The sequence below is a fragment of the Symphalangus syndactylus genome, chromosome 1 (genome assembly GCF_028878055.3).
Source record: "Symphalangus syndactylus isolate Jambi chromosome 1, NHGRI_mSymSyn1-v2.1_pri, whole genome shotgun sequence".
Taxonomy (NCBI): domain Eukaryota; kingdom Metazoa; phylum Chordata; class Mammalia; order Primates; family Hylobatidae; genus Symphalangus; species Symphalangus syndactylus.
The window spans coordinates 29,921,443-29,941,348 of NC_072423.2; the positions used below are offsets into that span (position 1 = coordinate 29,921,443).

The following is a 19,906-nucleotide window of genomic DNA, read 5'->3' on the forward strand; positions in this document are numbered from 1 at the left end:
CCTCTTTATCCATGGATTGAACCAAATGCGGATAGAAAATATTTGGAGAAAAAAATTGCATTGGTGCTGATCATGTACACCCTTTTTTCTTTTCATTATTTTCTAAACAATACGGTATAACAACTTTATATAGCATTTACCTTAGGCATTATAAGTAATCTAGAGATGATTTAAAGTATATGGGAGAATGGTCGTAGGTTATGTGCAGATACTGTGTCATTTTCTATCAGGCCGTTGAGCATCTGTGATTTAGTGTCTTGCTGGAGGTCCTGAAACTAATCCCCCAGATACCCAGACATGACTGTACATTCACAATGTTGTGCCACCATCACCACTGTTTCCTATAACTTTAGACAGAAATTCTGTATCCATTAAAGGATAACTCCCCATCCTTACTTCTTCAAAGGGACAAAACTGTACCCATTAAGCAGTAATTTGCCCGTCCCCATCTACCTCCTTGGTAACTTCTATTCTGCTTTCTGTCTCTGTGAATTTGTCAATTTGTGGCACCTAATATAAGTGAAATCGTAACAATATTTGTCCTTTTGTTTTTGACTTCACTTAGCATAGTAGTTTCAAGGTTCATCCATATCTTAGTATGTCTCAGAATTTCGTTCTTCTTTATAACTGCATAACATTTATTTATATGGCAGGTTTTGTTTACTCGTTCATTTTTTGATGGACATTCCAGTTGTGTCTTCCTTTGGCTGTTGTGGATAATGCTGCTAGGGGATATTGCTATACAGGGATCTCTGCTTGCTTGTTTGCTTTTCTTTTTTCCTATTTGTTAGAGACAGGGTCTTGCTCTGTTACCCAGGCTGGAGTGCAGTTTTCAGATGATGGCTCACGGCAGCATCGAATTCCTGGCCTCAAGCAATCCTCCCGCACCAGCCTCTCAAGTAAATGGGACTATAGACACATGCCACCCTGCCCGCTAATTTATTTTTTGCTTTAGAGACTAAGTCTCACTTTGTTGCCCAGGCTGATCTAAATCCTGGCTTCAGGTGACCCTCCCACCTCAGCATCCCAAAGTGCTGGGGTTACAGGTGTGAGTCCCTGCACTGGGCCTTCTGTGCCCATTTTTAAATTGAGTGGTTTCTGGGTTGAGTTGCAGGAGTTCTTTATATATTCTGGATGTTAATATTTAATTTGCAAATCCTTTTCCCATTCTGTGGGTTGTCTTTTTCTTGATGGTGTCCTTTGATGCATGAGTTTTAAATTTTGATGAAGTCCAATTTATCTATACTTTTGTTGCCTGTGCTTTTGGTGTCATATTCAAGAAATCATTGCAAGATTCAATGTCATGAAGATTTCTCCCTATGTTTTCATCTAAGAGTTTTACAGTTTTAGCTCTTGAGTTTAGGTCCTTTATCTATTTTGAGTTAATTTTGGTATATGTCATAAAGTTAGGGTCCAATTCATTTTTTGGCATGTGGATATCCAGTTTTTCCAAGACCGTTTATCGAAAACACTGTCTTTTCCTCATTGAATGGTTAGCACCCTTTTCCCAGAGTATTTTTTAAGGATTAAAACAGTCAGCACTTACATATTCCTTAGTCTGTGTAAGGAACTTGTTTAAGCTCTTATATTGACTCATTCATTCCTCAGAATAACCCTAACAGCTATCTCTGTTTTACAATTGAGGACATTGAGTCACAGAGAGGTTAAATAACTTGTTTAAGGTCCCGTTAATAAATGCATCGTTTGAATTATAAAGTGCTGTTCTTGATCTTTCCGTCCTAAGGAGAAAAGAAATGCACGTTCACCTCTGTGTATCTGCACAGAGCCTGACAATGTTCAATATGCCTTTCCTTGAATAATTTACACGTCTGCCTGCAATTCATTTTACTCTCTGATACTCTTTTTGGTAATATTTTTAAACAGTGTCTCCAAATTGTTACTGATGCCCAGATACATTTTAGTGGTTATAAGTAGTACCAGTTTTGTTGTTACTAAAGGGTTAAAAGAATATACATTGTGTTGTCCCTCATCCCCCGTCTCCCCCCTCCCCCCATTAAACAGTGTGAATGAATTTTTTTTTTTTTTTTTTTTTTTTTTGAGGTGGAGTCTTGCTCTGTCATCCAGGCTGGAGTACAGTGGCATGATCTTAGCTCACTGCAACCGCCGCCTCCCAGGTTCAAACAATTCTCCTGCCTCAGCCTCCTAAGGAGCTGGGATTACAGGTGCGTGCCACCACACCTGGCTAATTTTTGTATTTTTTGTAGAGATGGGGCTTCACCATGTTGGTCAGGCTGGTCTCGAACTCCTGACCTCGTGATCCGCCCACCTCAGCCTCTCAAAGTGCTGGGATTACAGGCGTGAGCCACCACACCCAGCCAATGATTTTTATCTTGAATTGATGAATGTATCACTTTTGTAGATAATGTTTACCATGCACTGATTTTTTTTTTTTTGAGACAGGGTCTCGCTGTGTTGCTCAGGCTGCAGTGCAGTGATGTGATCATGGCTCAATTGCAGCCTCGACCTCCTGGTCTCAAGCCATCCTCCCAACTCAGCCCCAGCAGTAATTGGAACTGCAGGCATGCACCACTATGCCTGGCTAATTTTTTTTTTTTTTTTTTTTTTTGAGACAGAGTCTCCCTCTCCTGCCCAGGCTGGAGTGCAGTGGCACAATCTCAGCTCACTGCAAGCTCCGCGTCCTGGGTTCATGCCATTCTCCTGCCTCAGTCTCCCAAGTAGCCGGGACTACAGTCTCCCGCCACCACGCCCAGCTAATTTTTTGTATTTTTAGTAGAGATGGGGTTTCACCGTGTTAGCCAGGGTGGTCTCAATCTCCTGACCTCATGATCCGCCCGCCTCGGCCTCCCAAAGTGTTGGGATTACAGGCGTGAGCCACCGCACCCTGCCTAATTTTTAAAATTTTTGTAGAGATGGGGTTTTGTCATGTTGCTCAGGCTGGAGATAACATTGAATTTTCTTAAAGCACATCTGCCTTTGTAGTTTGTTAGGATTTGTTACAATCTAAGAAGGATGTCAGTGTATATTAGGATGTTGAATTCTAATAGTTACAATAGCTTGTCCAAATAATTATATATTAAACATATGTTAATTACATACCGCAAAATTACTCATGACTGAAGGTAGTTTGTTGAAGTACAGAGTTAGCAGGCCCAGTAGTCCATAGGAACCAGGCAGAAAACGTTAGCAAGTAGCTATAAGACTAGGGCATATTGAAGCCCTGGAGAATTGAGTTGCTTTATTTGTTAACTTTTTATTGAAGTGCAAGTATACAAAAATATGCAAGAAATAGATCATTAACCCCAGACTCCTCGCACTGCCCAGGCTTCTTCCCACTACTCTTGAATTCTAAACACTACAAATCAGTTTTGCCCGTATTTGAACTTTATAGAAATAGAATCATACAGTTATGTAGTTTTTCTGGCTACCTTTCAAGAGTGTGTACACAGTTTAATCTTGGCAATTGATTTGGAAATAACAATGAAAGGCACTGTGTAGGACACTGTTTTGGACTTTTTTTAGCATAGCTGTTAAGAGTTGGGTTCTGGGATCTAATTCAAGCTTACTAATTTGTTGTTCTTTAGAGTCATAAAGCTTAAATGAGGTGACATGAGTTTGTGAATGCATAACATATAGTAAGTGCCCAATGAATGCTAGCTGTTTTATGTAATTAATAATACCAATTGTCATTAAGTCTGCCCATTAGTAAACATAGCACATGTATAAATTGCTTGAAGTTTTATCCTGCAGGTAAAAAGAAAAAATAAATTCTTTAACCATGGCTTTAGAAAGCATACTTTTTTTATCCACTTACCAGTTGTGTGTATTGACACAAGTTGTTGCTCAAGATAAGACACTGGCTACTGTAGCAAATAAGGAAGGACAGTTAGCTAGTTCATGAAATGAAATTTATTTTATATTATGCCTGTGGAAAAAAGTGTATTAAAAAGAAGCTAATGGTCTTTCAAAGAAAGGTGATCTTGGATTGTATTTAGGAATTGCCTGTTCTAGTGGCCCTGCCCTAGTTGGCTCTGCCGCCAACTAGGATGTTTGGTGTTGGGCAGGTCATCTTCTGATCTTCAGTTCTTACTTATTGGTTAATTATATTAGGTTATGTCTGTTTTAAAGTTTTAGTTCTGTGGGTTCCTCTTTTTTGTTTGTTTGTTTTTTTGAGACAGAGTTTCGCTCTTGTTGCCTAGGCTAGAGTTCAATGGCGCAATCTCGTCTCACTGCGACCTCTGCCTCCCAGGTTCAAACGATTCTCCTGCCTCAGCCTCCCAAGTAGCTGAGATTACAGGCATGTGTTACTAGACCCAGCTAATTTTGTATTTTTAGTAGAGATGGGGTTTCACCATGTTGGTCAGGCTGGTCTCAAACTCCTGACCTCAGGTGATCTACCAGCCTTGGCCTCCCCACAGTGCTGGGATTACAGGCATGAGCCACTGCGCCCGGCTGGGTTTATTTCTTTATACATTGGAGAAAGCTAGCGGTTTACTGTATTCTTTTTCTCAAACAGCATAACTCAAAATCCTTCTAACATATACATTTTATATATTGGACTAAGCAGGTAAGTTTTCAGTCAAAGAGAAGGTTTAGGGTAGAAAAGTAACTTTTTTTTTCTTCATTTTAAATGTCTGGACTAGGTGATCTCTTGAACCTTTTGCAGCGAAATAAGAAATCCTGGATTGTGCAAAGGGCTGCTAATCAAGGTGTGTGCAAGAGAAAAAGGTGTAATTCTGAAATTCGAGCATACTGGGTTCATGTTTATGATCTCAGCTAATGGAAATTTGTTTACTCTCAACTGCTTATGTTAAGGAAACAGACATCTTATGTAAAATGATCAGTTGGCTGGGCACAGTGGCTCACACTTGTAATCCCAGTACTTTGGGAGTCTGAGGTGGGAGAATCACTTGAGTCTAGGAGTTCGAGACCAGCCTGGGCAACATAGGCAGACCTTGTGTCTTCAAAACATCAAAAATTGGCAGGGTATGGTGGCACGTGCCTGTAGTCTCAGCTGCTTGGGAGGCTGAGGTGGAAGGATCACTTGAGCCTGAGGGAATGAGCTGCAGTGAGCCATGATTATGCCACTGCACTCAACCTGGGTGACAGAGTGAAACCCTAAAAAAAAAAAAAGAGAGAAAAGAAAATGATCGATTTATTTGAATGATTGTTTTGTGAAAGTGCGCTGCTGTATATATTTGTGCGTTTGTTTATATTTATGCTTCTCTGCTGATGTATTTTGATTTTTGACCAAAGTTCCAACCTTTGATGGCTAACTAAAATTAAATAATCTAGATAAAGTTATATCTTGAAACAGTTTTTTGCACAGTAACCATAATTTTAATAGTCTGTTCAGCTGCAAGATGTATGTCTGTAACACCAGTTAGCTTGTAAATAATTGATGAATAGAGATGTCAGTGTGATATGGAAGTTGTATTGGTTCGTGTTTGATTATTCCTAGGTAGTGAAAAATAGACATAGAAATAAAACCTTCTTCTGGAAGCAGAAAGCTCTCAGCCACACAGGCAAATTCCCTTTCTTGTTTATTTTAAGAAAGTTAATGAAGTTAAATAAGAATGCCTACACCTAGCGCTTGTTCCCCAGAAGGGTTTATTTTCAGTGTTGCATTTTCTGCTGTCCCTTCCTTAATGGCAGCCCCACTGGCTCAGAGCTCCACTTCAGTCTGCTTTGTCACAACACCTATAAACATCATTTCCAGTTGATTTTGTTCTTTTCAAATATTCCCCAAGGTCGCTTCCAGCTCTGAGCCACATGCTGGGATGTCCATCTTTTTCCTGAATCCTAGTTACTGTCTTTTTTTTTTTCTTTTCCAAGATGGAGTCTCGCTCTGTTGCCCAGGCTGGAGTGCACGATCTTGGTGACCTTGGCTCAACTACAACCTTCCGGGTTCACGTGATTCTCCTTCCTCAGCCTCCCGAATAGCTGGGGCTACAGGCACCCACCATCAAGCCTGGCTAATTTGTGTATTTTTAGTCAAGATGGGGTTTCATCATGTTGGCCAGGCTGGTCTTGAACTCCCAACCTAAAGTGATCCACCTGCCTTGGCCTCCCAAAGTGCTGAGATTACAGGCATGAGCCATCATCGTGCCCAGTCTAGTTACTATCTTCCTTACTGATCTGGTTACAAAATTGCATGGGTTTCAAGTAGTTTGCCACAAACTTATTTTTCCCATAAATTCTCTCTTTTTGGTGTGTTTTTGCAGGAGGGTGGTTTTCATGAACGGAAATATTGAACTATAGCATGGATACCTCTGTAATTTGTGACACCTGTGTAAATGCAGTTAACACTAAATTCTTTATTCTCAACTCATTTAATATTTTAAAATGAAAATACCTATTCATCACAAAACAAAAGATGCAGAATTATGGATACTAACTGTTCATTGTGCCTGTCTGTCTTTTTAATATGCATTTACATATATACATAGGTTTGAAATGTGATCCTAGAGAACGTTTTATAATGAGACTTTCTTCCCCCCCCAAACACTGCAAAGTATCAGGAGGCTGGGGTGCAGTGGTGTGATCTTGGCTCACTGCAGCCTCTGCTTCCCGGGTGCAAGTGATTCTCCTGCTTCAACCTTCTGAGTAGCTGGGATTAAGGCATACGCCACCATGCCTGGCTAATTTTTGTATTTTTAGTAGAGATGGGGTTTCACCATGTTGGCCTGGCTGATCTAGAACTCCTGGACTCAAGTGATCCGCCCATCTTGGCCTCCCAAAGTGCTGGGATTATAGGCTTGAGCCAGCGTGCCTGGCCCCTGTCATAACTTTTTACACTAGTTTTCCATTGATTGCCATTTAAATTGTTTTCTAACTTTTTACTATTACAAACATGTTACATTGAACTTCCTTATACTACGTGTTATTGTGAAATAGAGTAAGTGTTGTTAAAATGGAATAGACTTTCAAAAGGGAGATTATTGGGTCTTGGCTTGTGTTCATTTAAGATGAATAGATATGACCCAATCAATGGCCTTTGAAAAACAGTGTAGTGATTTATATTCCCATCTATAAAGTTTAAGACTAATTTTAGTTGACTGTAAATATTATTTTTTGTCAGATTTTTGGTGTATGGCTTTCAGGATAACACAAAGTGAAATGCTGATTGAAATGTTGAGAATGTGGAGTTGATCACAACTTGAGTTTTAACATTTGTTTTTATTTTGTGCATTAGAATTTGCTTTTTCTTACATTTCTTATTTCTGCAAACTTTTATTGAGACATACATGGCACACAATTAGAAATGTATAGTTCAATTAATTTTCACAAACTGAACACACCTATTTAATCAGCTTCCAGACAAACAAAACATTGCTAGCCTCCAGAAGTCTTATTCTATGAGTAACTCACTAAGGTAACCATTGTCCTGATTTCTGATACCATTGATTGGTTTTGCCTGTATTTGAACTATACGTAGTCATATAGTACATGCTAGTAGTTGCTTTCTTTCCTCAATGTTATTTGTGAGGTTCATCCATGTTTTTGCAAGAGGTTTTTACACCAGTTATTTTCGTTATTGTGTAGTATTTCATTGTATAAGTATAATTAGCTTACCCATTCTTTTGTTGATAAGAATTTCATTGTTTCTGATTTTTGACTCAGAGCTATTACTAATAATACTTTTTCAAATGTTTTAAGGTGAACATGTCTCTCAGATGTATCCCCCGGGACTGTTGATGGGTTGGTGTATTTTAGCAGTTTGTTTTTTTCCCTCCAAAATGGTTAATACCAGCTTGCACTACTACAGTGTATAAAAGTTTAGTTGCTCTGCATTCTTGACGATACTTCATTCTTCTTGTAGCTATTTTTGCAGAGTTGGTTTTAATCTGCATTTCCCGGGTATCCCTGATGACTAATGAAATAGAACATCTTTCCTTCTTTATAGAAAGTTTTTGACTTTATTTATTGACTGTTTGGATAATCTCATTTATCAAGTACCTATTCAAGAGTTCATCCTTTTTCTTTTGGGGTTCAGTCTTGTCCTTGTTTTGTAGGAGTTCTTTACATATTAGAAGTATAATTCCTTTGTTTGATATGTTTTGCAAATACTTTTTCCTAGTCTCTTAAAGACATTTTTTGATGAATAAAAGGTTTTAATCTTCCATTTTATCAAATATAGTCCAGTCTGTCAAACCTTTTTTTTGTTTTTTTTTTAGTACTTCTTGTGTTTTGTATAAGAAATCATTGCTTAGTTTGAGGTTTTAAAAGTGTCTTCCTGTATTTTTTCCTAAAACCCTCATTGTTTTACCTTTTACATTTAGATCTACAACCCATCTGGAATTGGTTTTTGTGTATGGTGTGTTGAGATTCATTGCTTTTCCTGTATGAGTATACAGTTGATCTAGCAGTATTTATTGAAAAGACCATCCTTTTCCCACTGCAATGCTGCATCAAGTTTTTCAGACATCAGAGTACTGTATGTGAGATGGGTCTGTTTCTAGACTCTTCTTTCAAAAGAAAACTGATTTGATCATTTTGCTTATTCTTGTACAAGTACTATATTCCCTTAATAAAGGTTTATGATAGTTTTTAAGATCTGATAATACAATTTTTTCAGATTAGAACCTCAAAACGACTTGGGCTGTCCTTGGTATTTCTCTGTAATCTTTAGAATTGAAATTTGTTAATTTCTACAAGAAAACCTGCTGAGATCTTATATCAGTTGTAAAGATCAAATTGAGGAAAATTAGTATCTTGGCAATATTGAGTTTCAAATTCTTAAGCAGAGTAAATTCCTCCATTTATTTAGGTTTTCTTTAATTTCTCTCATTGAGAACAAAGCTGGAAGACTTAACACTATTAGTTGTGAAGACTAAATGTAACATCTGGGCTCATTAAGACAGTATAGTATTGATAAACGTATATGTAAATAACTTACTCAAATAGACCAGAGAATCAGATCTAGGGTTATGGTTCATGTCTGTAATGTCTGCACTTTGGGAGGCCCAAGGCAGGAGGATCACTTGAACCCAGGAGTTTGAGACCAGCCTGGGCAATATAGTGAGACCCTACTTCTCAAAAAAAAAAAAATTTAGCTTGGTAGCTGGGTATGGTGGCATGCACCTGTAGTTGCAGCTACTTGGAAGGCTGAGGTGGGAGGATTGCTTGAGCCTGGAAGATTGAGACTGCAGTGAGCCATGATCATGCCACTGTACTCTGGCCTGGGTTATAGAATGAGACCTTGTCTCCAAAAAAAAAAAAAAAAAAAAAAGACTGGTGCAGTAGCTCACGCCTGTAATCCCAGCACTTTGGGAGGCCAAGGCAGGTGGATCACCTGAGGTCAGGAGTTTGAGACCAGCCTGGCCAACCCAGTGAAACCCTGTCTCTACTAAAAATACAAAAATTAGCTGGGCATGGTGGTGGGTGCCTGTAATCCCAGCTACTGGGGAGGCTGAGGCAGGAGAATCAGCCCAAGAGATGGAGGCTGCAGTGAGCGGAGATCACTCCATTGCACTCCAGGCTGGGCGACAGAGTGAGACTCCATCTAAAAGAAACAAAAAACAAAACAAACAGTCAAAAGCTAGCAATATCAGTGTTTGTTCTATTTTATGTTTAATTGACGAGGCTTTAGAATTACAATCTTTAAATTTTACTTAATGTTCCTTTTTCTTTTCTAACAGGTGTGGGCCATGTTTGAGGATTGCCCCAGCATTCAGTTCTATGAGTAATAAATATCCACAGGCTGTTTTCTTGGAAGTCGATGTACATCAGTGTCAGGTAAGGGAAAGCAATCTTTTTTCTTTTTAATTTACTTTTAAATAAATTTGAAATCCAACATTAATATTCTTCATTTATCTCTTGATGCACATAGTACTTATTCCTTTGAAGATAGGAAGATGTTATGTTGTCATTATTACAGATGTCGTTATGGCTGCATTAGTTAAGAAGAGTAGCACATTATTAATTGCTTCAGGTTTGTATTAATCACCTTCTGATATAAAATTAATACGACGTTGTTAATAGGTCACCTAGCAGTTCTGTGTATTACATTTCCTTATGTTTTGCAAACCTAGAATTACATATTCTACCCCCGAGGCATTGGCATTATATAGCAGTGGCAAAGAGTTCTTGGTTGTAGTTTGAATTGATCAGTTTGTTATCTTATCTCCAAATCGACACACTGAGCAGAAACTTTAAAATGGTGATTACTGTTGATTGAGCCACAGTGTTGTAGGTGAATTGCCCTGATTACATAGTTGGAATGGTATGTGGCAGTTCTGTATTTGTATATGCAGAAATGTGGGGAATTGTTAAGGAAAAAAAAAATTGGAAGGCTCCTTCCAATACTAAAGAGTAGAGTCTTTAGTTCTAACTAAGGAACAACTCTACAGCTCTGCAGCTTTATCTTTGTTAAATTTCTGAGTGTGGAAAAAATTTTAGAATATTATGTAGTGTGTAGTTACTTTGGGGGTTTGTTGAAAACCCTACATTACACACATTTATGTTTCAGCACTTAGTTGCATGTTATTGCACTATATCATTGGCCCCTGATTTAATCACTATTTCTAAAATGAAAGTGCTTTCTCCTGAAGCTGTTGTGTCAGGTATTGTAACTACTGGCTACGTGTGGTTACTGAGCACTTTAACTGTGACAAATTCATATTGAGGTGTACGGAAAGTATAAAATACAGATCAGATTTTAAAGACAGTATAAAAAATGTAAAATATTGCATTATCTTTTTATGTTGATTAGATTGAAAATGCATATATTAGATTTGCTGTAATATTAAACTTGATTTTACTTATTTTACTTTTTTAATATAGATAATAGAAAATTTAAAATTGCATATGTAGCTCACATATGCTACATATCCATTGTTTTGGGCAGCACTTTCCTGAAAGGTCATAGTTTTTTCACCTAGAGGCTTTGAGAAGACATTCCTATATTATCTTTATGTTCTTTTTCTTTAAAAAGTGTAGTAGTGACTTTCATAATATTTGAATATGTAAGGTGCCATAGTTGCTTTACTCTTTCCTTTATACTTGTCATGAAAAGTTTAAACTAGGATACTCGGTGGGTATTAGGTAATTTCCATTCAGTAGTTAGTCTTATACAATTGCGGAGCTAGGACAGAATTTAAAAAGATAGCTGTTAGAATGTGTTTGATGGGTGACCAAAAGTCATTTCTGTAAGAATAAAAATTGGGTGATGGTTGCAGTGCAAAATACATTACATGCTCTTTTTCACAGGCAGATTGGCTACCGGTTTTCAGACGTGCATTTTTTTCTAGCAGCAGTAGTTTGTGTTGACTTTATCAATACCCTTCTTGGTTATTCGTTTTGAGAAATACCTGTAATTATGAAAGACCTGTCTGGCGTTAAGCACAATTTCTGCATTGGAAGCTAATTTTTCTACTGGATGACGTATTTAACAGTAAAAATGATAAAAATATAGGGAATGTTCTTTATTGTCTGTGTGAAGGTAATGTAGCTATGCCCAAAGAGGAACTCTCTTAGGAATAGGTCTATTTTTTCCTTAAATAACAAAAATGCAGTATTTTACAGGTTTTTAGTTCATGCTTATGGTATTTAACTTCCATAAAGGTGTAGAATGAATATTCAAAGTGGTTTAAGATTTAATTCATAACACTGTCCAACTTGCCAATTCTAGGGAACAGCTGCCACCAACAATATATCAGCAACACCTACATTTTTGTTTTTTCGAAACAAAGTGAGAATTGATCAATATCAAGGAGCAGATGCTGTGGGATTAGAAGAAAAAATCAAGCAGCACTTAGAAAATGACCCTGGAAGCAATGAGGACACAGATATTCCAAAAGGCTATGTATGTAGACTGAAAAGTGAAATCATAATATATAATATCTTGTACCTGTCATTATTTGGTTAAAATGAAATATAACTATGTTTTCATGTTCTATCTCTTATTGCTTTAGAATACTTTTAAATAAGAGCTTTCAAATTTATTGACTATTGAGTTTTGTCTGTATGTGTACGTTTGTGTGTGTGTTAAGCCTCTATCATAAACCATTTTTCCTAAATTTCTTCTAATTTTCTTTGCCACTTTTTTTAATCTGCTTTCTGAACTATTTTAATAGCCATTTAAAAATACTTGCTTTATACTTTCTTTTTTCCAAAAAATGTAGAAATGTAAAATGACTTACAAGTTTTAATTATGGCCATTAACTCCTTTTACTGCCACTCACTTCCTATGGTTTTATCTTTTTAAATGTATGCCATTTCTGGCACTCTATTTTTTCAAAAAAAGTCTAGTCACTGATTTTGTTTTAGAATCAAATTTGACTTTGGTATCACATGTATTATTCTAGGTTTTAAGGGTAAGTTATTTCAAATAACAACATGAAGACTTAAGAATCTAAAGGATAGTGTGTGGAAACTGCAGAGTATGAATAGTTAGGATGCAGCATTTTTAATTTGAGAGCTATTCAAGAAGGAAGCAAAATTTGGAGGTATTAGATTTGTTTATACAAATAGGTAAATCCTGTATACTAAGAGACATATATAGTTTTTAATTTCTCTGGTTACAAAGTTACTGCACTGGCAGATCAAAGAATGAATTTTTAAAAAAGTTACCTCAAGTTAAAGTTAGTATCTATCTTTTTTTTTTTTTTTTTTTTGAGGCAGAGTCCCTCTGTCACCCAGGCTGGAGTGCAGTGGCACAATCTCGGCTCACTGCAACCTCCGCCTCCAGGGTTCAAGCCATTCTCCTGCCTCAGCCTCCCCAGTAGCTGGTATTACAGGCACCCGCCACCATGCCCGGCTAATTTTTGTATTTTTAGTAGAGATGAGGTTTCACCATGTTGGCCAGGCTGGTCTCGAGCTCCTGACCTCAGGTGATCCACCCGCCTCGGCCTCCCAAAGTGTTGGGATTACAGGCGTGAGCCACTGCGCCTAGCCAAAGCTAATATCTTAAACAAGGTATATCAGGCATATTAAAGCAGATCTGTGTCATGGAGCTACAAGTCCTCCCTGTAGGTCTAAATTCATGCCGAATGAAGAGATGCTATAGTCCAAAAAAAATGAGAGATTCTTTGAATATGGGTGTGTAGTAGGAGATTGTAAGGGTGTCAGAAAGCATCAGTAATGTGATACCAGCATTAATTTAGGGAAGTACAATTAGTGTTTATTTAAAATAGACCTGTAATTTGAAATTGTAATGTCCAATTAGGAAGTATGAACATATCGTTTATGTTAGGGTTGTTACATCTTTTGGACAGTTTTAGAAATCATTTAACTTGTAAACCATTGTGTTTATATCTTTGTATTTTTTTCCCTTTAGTACTAAGGGTGTTTGCATTAAAAAGTCTTAGGAGCACAGCAGTCTTGTTGCCTAGCTACAGGCATACTTCTTTACACATCCTCTGTGGTATGAGTGTTTTGGCCTCATATAGGAAATAGGCAGGAAAAATGAAGTTTTAAGAAATAAAAATTTAGTTTTTGTGCAAATGTTATGGATAAACTATGAAAAGCTGTTATTTTTAAATGTCCCTTTTTTACTGTCAGATGTCAATCAAGACATTAAAATTTTGAACTATTTAGGTCTTACAGGGTTATTCAGTATTTAAAATTGGTAATCTTATATAACGATGATACCATTACAACTCCCAAGAACTTTAATATTGATACAATATTTCTAATTATCTTACAGTTAAATTTGCTTAATTATCCCCAAAATATTCTTTATGGCTGTTTCCCACCATTTAGGATCAAATCAAGGATCATGCATTGCATTTAAGTTGTCCTAATTAATGTTCTTTAATCTAGAAACTTTTCTCTGCCTTTTTTTTCTGTCATGGTTTTTCGTTTTGGAAGTCTAAACCAGCGCCGATCTAGTAATATGGTAGCCACTAGGCACACTTGTCTATTGAACATTTTGTTATATGACTAGTGCAACTGAGGAACTTAATTATTTTTAATTTTATCTAATTTTAATTAATTTAATTTTAAATTGCCACATGTGGCTAATGAGTATTATATTGAACAACATGGGTCTAGGCTATCTGTATTATTTAATTAATTTTTTTTTTTTTTTTTTTTTTTTTTGAGATGGAGTTTCACACTTTTGCCTAGGCTGGAGTGAAGTGGCACTATCTGCAACCTCCACCGCCCCCCTGGCCCCTGCCCCTGCAGCCCGGTTGAAGTGATTCTCCTGCCTCGGGCTCCCATGTAGCTGAGATTATAGGTGCCCACCACCATACGTAGCTACTTTTTGTATTTTTAGTAGAGAGGGGGTTTCACCATGTTGGCCAGGCTGGTCTCAAACTCCTGACCTCAGGTGATCCACCTGCCTCAGCCTCCCAGGGTGCTAGGATTACATGTGTGAGCCACCGCGCCCAGCTAGGATATCTGTTTTATAGACTGTTGTGTATTCGGGATTCACCTGATTATTTTCCCATGATTGACATGTTGATTATAAAGGTAGCAACATTTATTTCTCATTGCAGGTTTTCAGAATATGTCAGTTTCCAGTTATGTCAAATATGCAATGTAATAATGCCAGTTTGTCCCAGACAGTTTGTATAACAAAATAATGCAGCCCTTTAAATATGTTTTGTGGGCTGGGTGCGTGGTGGCTCACACCTGTAATCCCAGCACTTTGGGAGGCCGAGGCGGGCGGATTACCTGAGGTCAGGAGTTCAAGACCAGCCTGGCCAACATCAGAAACCACATCTCTACCAAAAATACGAAAATTAGCCAGGTGCGGTGATGCACTGCTGTAGTCCCAGCAACTCGGGAGGCTGAAGCAGGAGAATTGCAGGAGGCAGAGGTTGCGTGGAGCAGAGATTGCGCCACTGCAACTCCAGCCTGGGCAATAGAGGGAGGCTTTGTTTCAAAAAAGAATATGTATATATATATATGTTTTGTGTGCCCCACAATAAATAAAAATGAAAACTATTTAGAAGAATTTACCCACTTAGTTTATCATTTAGGTATTGCAAGTCTGACTGTAATGTTGTCTTAATCCTAGATATCATATTGAAGTGACATATAGATAGGATGGAAGACAAAAACATTTAAAAGATTTTGTCAAAACTGCCCTTTTAAGGCAAATGTTCATAATGCTCCGAATAGTTCTGCTGTAGTAAAACTTTGCTCTGTAGTCCTTTTTTCTTCCCTCCCCATCTTTTAAATTGGCTATACGTTACCCTGAGTAATACATTTACTATAACATTTTAGCTTTGAAAGCATTTAGGCTGTTTTATCTATAACTAGAGGTCTATACTAATGATGATTACCATTTTCATATTTACTTGACATACAAAGTTTTCTTCATTCTTTCAGAATTATGTATGTATGTATTCGTATCTTTAAAAAACATAATGAAAACCCTTTGAGATAGAGAGGTGAACATGTGACTCATCTATAATACTTGGTAGACTTGAAGAGTAATCCTTGTTTAGGAGATGAAATGGATACTTTTCTAGAAAAATACACTTTTACCAAAATCAACTCTACTAGAAGCAGAACATCTAAATAGACCAGCACCATAGAGAAATAGAAGAAATAGTAGTAAAGATTTCTTCCATAAAGGCTTCTATGACTTTACAGGTAAATGTTGCCAAATCCATATAAAGATCAGGTAATCTAGTGTTACTGTAACTACTTAAGATCTTAAGTAAAAAGAAAACTTCTAAATTTATTTTTGAACTGTGACATTGATCTGATAATTTCACAAAATATACACCAAAAAAGAAAGCCACAGACCAGTTTCAATTATGAATATTGATGTAAAATTTTTAAATAAAGTGTTAGTAAACAAAATTCAATAATATCATCATAGGCTGGGCGTGGTGGCTCATGCCTGTAATCCCAGCACTTTGGGAGGCTGAGGTGGGCAGATCACTTGAGGCCAGGAGTTGGAGACCAGCCTGGCCAATGTGAAACCCCATCTCTACTAAAAGTACAAAGAGTAGCCAGACGTGGTAGCACACGCCTGTAATCCCAGCTACTCAGGAGACTGAAGCAGGAGAATCGCTTGAACTCGGGAGGTGGAGGTTTCAGTGAGCCAAGATAACACCACTGTACTCCAGCCTGGGCGACAGAGTGAGACTGTCTCAAAAAAAAAAAAAATAATATTAATAATAACAAAATTGAGTTTTTTTAAAGCATGTAAGAGATGTTTATATTAGGAAGTTTACTTAATCTGTCACATTAATAGACCTAAGGATAAAAATCATGATCTCCAAATATGCAGAAAAGGCATTTGACAAAACTTAAATACCCCTTTATTCCTAAAGCATTCAGTAAAATCTTAATAAAGGAACATTGGAAGCATTCCTACTAAAGTCAGAAATAAGACAAGCATGACCAACCACTGTTAACACAACTCTGACGTGCGGGAGGTATGGAAGTATTAGTTAATAAGGTATACAGAGATGGGCATGTGCTGACTGACACCACAGGGAAGCAAACAGTAAAATCCAAAGTATTGAGAAATCTATAAGCTAAATGACTAGATTAAAAGAGATTTCAGAGACATATTAACGAAATATAATTTTTTTTTTTTTTTTTTGGAGACAGAGTCTTGCTGTATCACCCAGGCTGGAGTGCAGTAGTGTGATCTTGGTTCACTGCAACCTCCGCCTCCCAGGTTCAGGAAGTTCTCCTGCCTCAGCTTCCCGAGTAGCTGGGATTACAGGTGCCCACCACCATGCCTGGCTAATTTTTGTATTTTTAGTGGAGACAGAGTTTCACCATGTTGGCTAAGCTGGTCTCAAACTCCTGACCTCAGGCAATTCACCCGCCTCGGCCTCCTAAAATGCTGGGATTACAGGGGTGAGCCACCCCCACCCGGCCTCCAAATATAATGTTTATACTTTTTTTTGTTTGTTTGTTTTGTTTTGTGACAGCGTCTTGCTCTGCTGCCTGGGCTGGAGTACAGTGACGCAATTTCAGCTCACTGCAGCCTTGATTTCCTGATCTCAAGCCATCCTCCCAGCTCAGCCTCCCAATTAGCTGGGACTAAAGGCACATGCCACTGCACCCAGCTAATTTTTTTGTTTAAGTTTTTTAGAGACAAGGTCTCACTATGTCTCACTCCTAAACTCAAGTGTTCACCCACCTCGGCCTCCCAAAGTGCTGGGATTAGAGGCATGAGCCATCATACCGGGCCTTTTTATCTCTATTATTGGCGTATACTTTTTTGGATCTTTGTTCTGAGTGTAACAATTCAACTGTAAAATATTTATGAGACAGTTGAGGAAATTTGACCACTGATTTGATGGTGTTAAGGAATTATTGATTGTGATAATGATGTGGAGAATGTTTTCTTTTAACTTCTTATTGCTTAGAAATTCGTAGTGAAATGTTCATGAATGAAATGAAAAGATGCTTTTTTTTTTTTTTTCAAACTAATCAGGAGGAGAGTTAGGATGTAGTTGGGGATTAAAGATTAGGCAAGAGTGGCCTTGAGTTGATGATTATTGTAGCTGGAGGTGGTGGATACATGGGATTTACTATATTATTATATTTTTGTCTGTTTGAAATTTTTCATGATAAAAGCTTTAAGTCCTTATTTGCTACTCATCTTAAATCGGACATCATCATAGATATAAAGAGTCCTTGGCCACTAGAAGAGGGAAATAGGCTTTCTCTGGATCTTACAGATATTTTAATTTGCATATTTTCTTCTGTAAAACACTTATTTTTTAAAGTATAAGTCAACATTTTATAATCTTAGTGTTAAAGACATCATTTCTGATACCTTAACAAGTAGGCTAAGCCTAGATTTAGCTTTAGTAATTGATGGTAGATCTCAGTCAGAAATGCAAATGAAAGGACAATGTAAAAGTTTTATGAACTATTTTAAAAGTGTTTTCTTTAAAATTGCCTAAAGAGAATCACAGATTTAAATTTTTTTAACATTTTTATACCTAATCCAAATATGTTGCCTAAAATCTTGCAATTTTTTTTCAGATGGATTTAATGCCTTTTATTAACAAAGCTGGTTGTGAATGTCTTAATGAAAGTGATGAGCATGGATTTGACAACTGTTTACGAAAAGACACGACCTTCTTGGAATCTGACTGTGATGAACAGGTAATTGAGGGCTGAAGTTAAGCTTGTGGAGATTATCACTATTTATGCCTGCTCTTGTTTCTTCCCATCTTGTGGCTTACGTCTCGCCTTCCCAGATGATCACTTCTTCCTTTCATTTCTATAGCTTTTAGTTTCTTTGACTTTTGTTTTTTGACCATACATACTCACCTCCTTTCTCTGTTCTTGTATGTGGGCTGCCAGGTGCACTAAGAAAAATTGCTGAACTCTTGGATAGGACCCACTGCAGAATTGAGCTCTTACCACTGTTTGGTCTTTTTGTTCATCCTTGACCTGACTTCCATACCTTCTTCCCACCCAGATGGATTTGTATTTGAGAAATAGAGACTAATGAGATGAGCACTCCCTGTGTGGCTAACTCCTTTCTCCTAGATAGAAACCTGTATTATATTCCCTATGCTTCCCTGCCTTGCCCTTATCAGAGTAAGTTGGTTGTTACCACCTTGATCAAGCTTTTTAAATCTTCATTTTGGCTGTTACTTTTCTCTGTTTACTTTCTCTTCCATTGTCTTTGATTTGTCCCATTCCAGTTCATCTTCTATATGGTAACAGAAGTTATTTTTCTAAAATATAAATCTGCATGTTTTCCTTCCTTAGAAGAGTGAAATGACTCTTCACTGGCTTTAGGAAGAGGCTGACTTGATCTGTTTTTAACTTTCTCGTCTCTTCTGCTCTTCACCTACAGTTCAGTTCCCTAGTCATGTCATGCTTATTATTTTTGATACACTATTATGGGTCAAGTATAAAAAGTATTGGTGTAACTAAAGGAAATAGCCTAGTTATGTTCTTAGGCAGATAAACCACAACGTGATTCTGAAATCATAAATCCAAACCCCATCTTTCCATGCTGTAACCCCAGAGCCACCATGTTTTACAGCTTTGAGAGTATCATTCACATTGTGTTTCTTGTAAATGGTGCCCTAAAAATACTGTAATAATGCTAATCAGCAGGACTGGCTCAGGCTTCATGAAATTTTCCTGCCCAGGAAATCTTTCCAGGGTAGACGCATAGGTACGTACATCAAACACACTTTTGGCTGGAAAGAAGATTGAGCAAATGATCCAGAAGAGTTTCGGAGAGATAAGCATTCTGACAGTGTTTCATATTCCTCTTCCCTTATATGGCCTTCCAGATTCAGTCAGTCAAGTAAATGTAGGATGGAAGTTTGGAGGTTACTTCAGAGCTGTAAGAGCCCTATTCTCTTGAGTTTGGGATCAGAGTCCATTTCAGGGCTAGTCTCCGCATAACCTGTGTATTGCCTCTGAATCGTCAAGTAATGTGAATAGATACTTGACAAACCATCGTAGAGCTGTATGCTAAAATGTATAGTTTAAATTTTATTTTAATTTGAGAATTTTGTTTGATTTGTTAGAAAGCAGGTTGCTTGCCAGTTTATGGCTCATAAGACCTTACATTCCTATGCATAGTTTTAGTATTTACTTGATTAATTTTTTCTTGTATTCCCTTATATACATAACTAATAGTAGTATTTCTCAAATGTTATCTAATCAAGTGACTTTCAACTTGCTGATTTTTCATATTACGTTGGTTTTGTTCGATGAATTAGGTTGGTTATTTTTTTCTTGCCTGTTATTTTCATTCTGCTTCAGTAGTTTGTGTACTCAAGGTGTACAAGAGCTCTTTAAAATGAAACTCTTTTCCCCACAGCTACTTATTACTGTGGCATTCAATCAACCTGTTAAGCTTTATTCCATGAAATTTCAAGGGCCAGATAATGGTGAGTAAAGGATAGCTTTTCTTTAAACTAACTTCTGCTTTGTAGAACTGTCAGCATAAAATTAATTAAAACGTTTTATTAAATAGAGGTAGTTGGTTTTTTTTTTTTTTTTTTGGAGACAGAGTCTTGTG

At 37.3% G+C, this 19,906-nt stretch overlaps 1 protein-coding gene across 1 annotated transcript in view; it reads left to right on the forward strand.

The window, feature by feature from the left end:
• Positions 1–19,906, forward strand: part of TXNL1 (thioredoxin like 1) — a 35,891-nt gene that overhangs the window by 2,687 nt on the left and 13,298 nt on the right. Inside the window, exons 2-5 of the mRNA XM_055298179.2 lie at positions 9,621–9,717; positions 11,612–11,785; positions 17,896–18,018; positions 19,706–19,775. Coding sequence (XP_055154154.1) covers positions 9,621–9,717; positions 11,612–11,785; positions 17,896–18,018; positions 19,706–19,775 — 464 coding nt within the window. The remainder of the gene's footprint in view (positions 1–9,620; positions 9,718–11,611; positions 11,786–17,895; positions 18,019–19,705; positions 19,776–19,906) is intronic.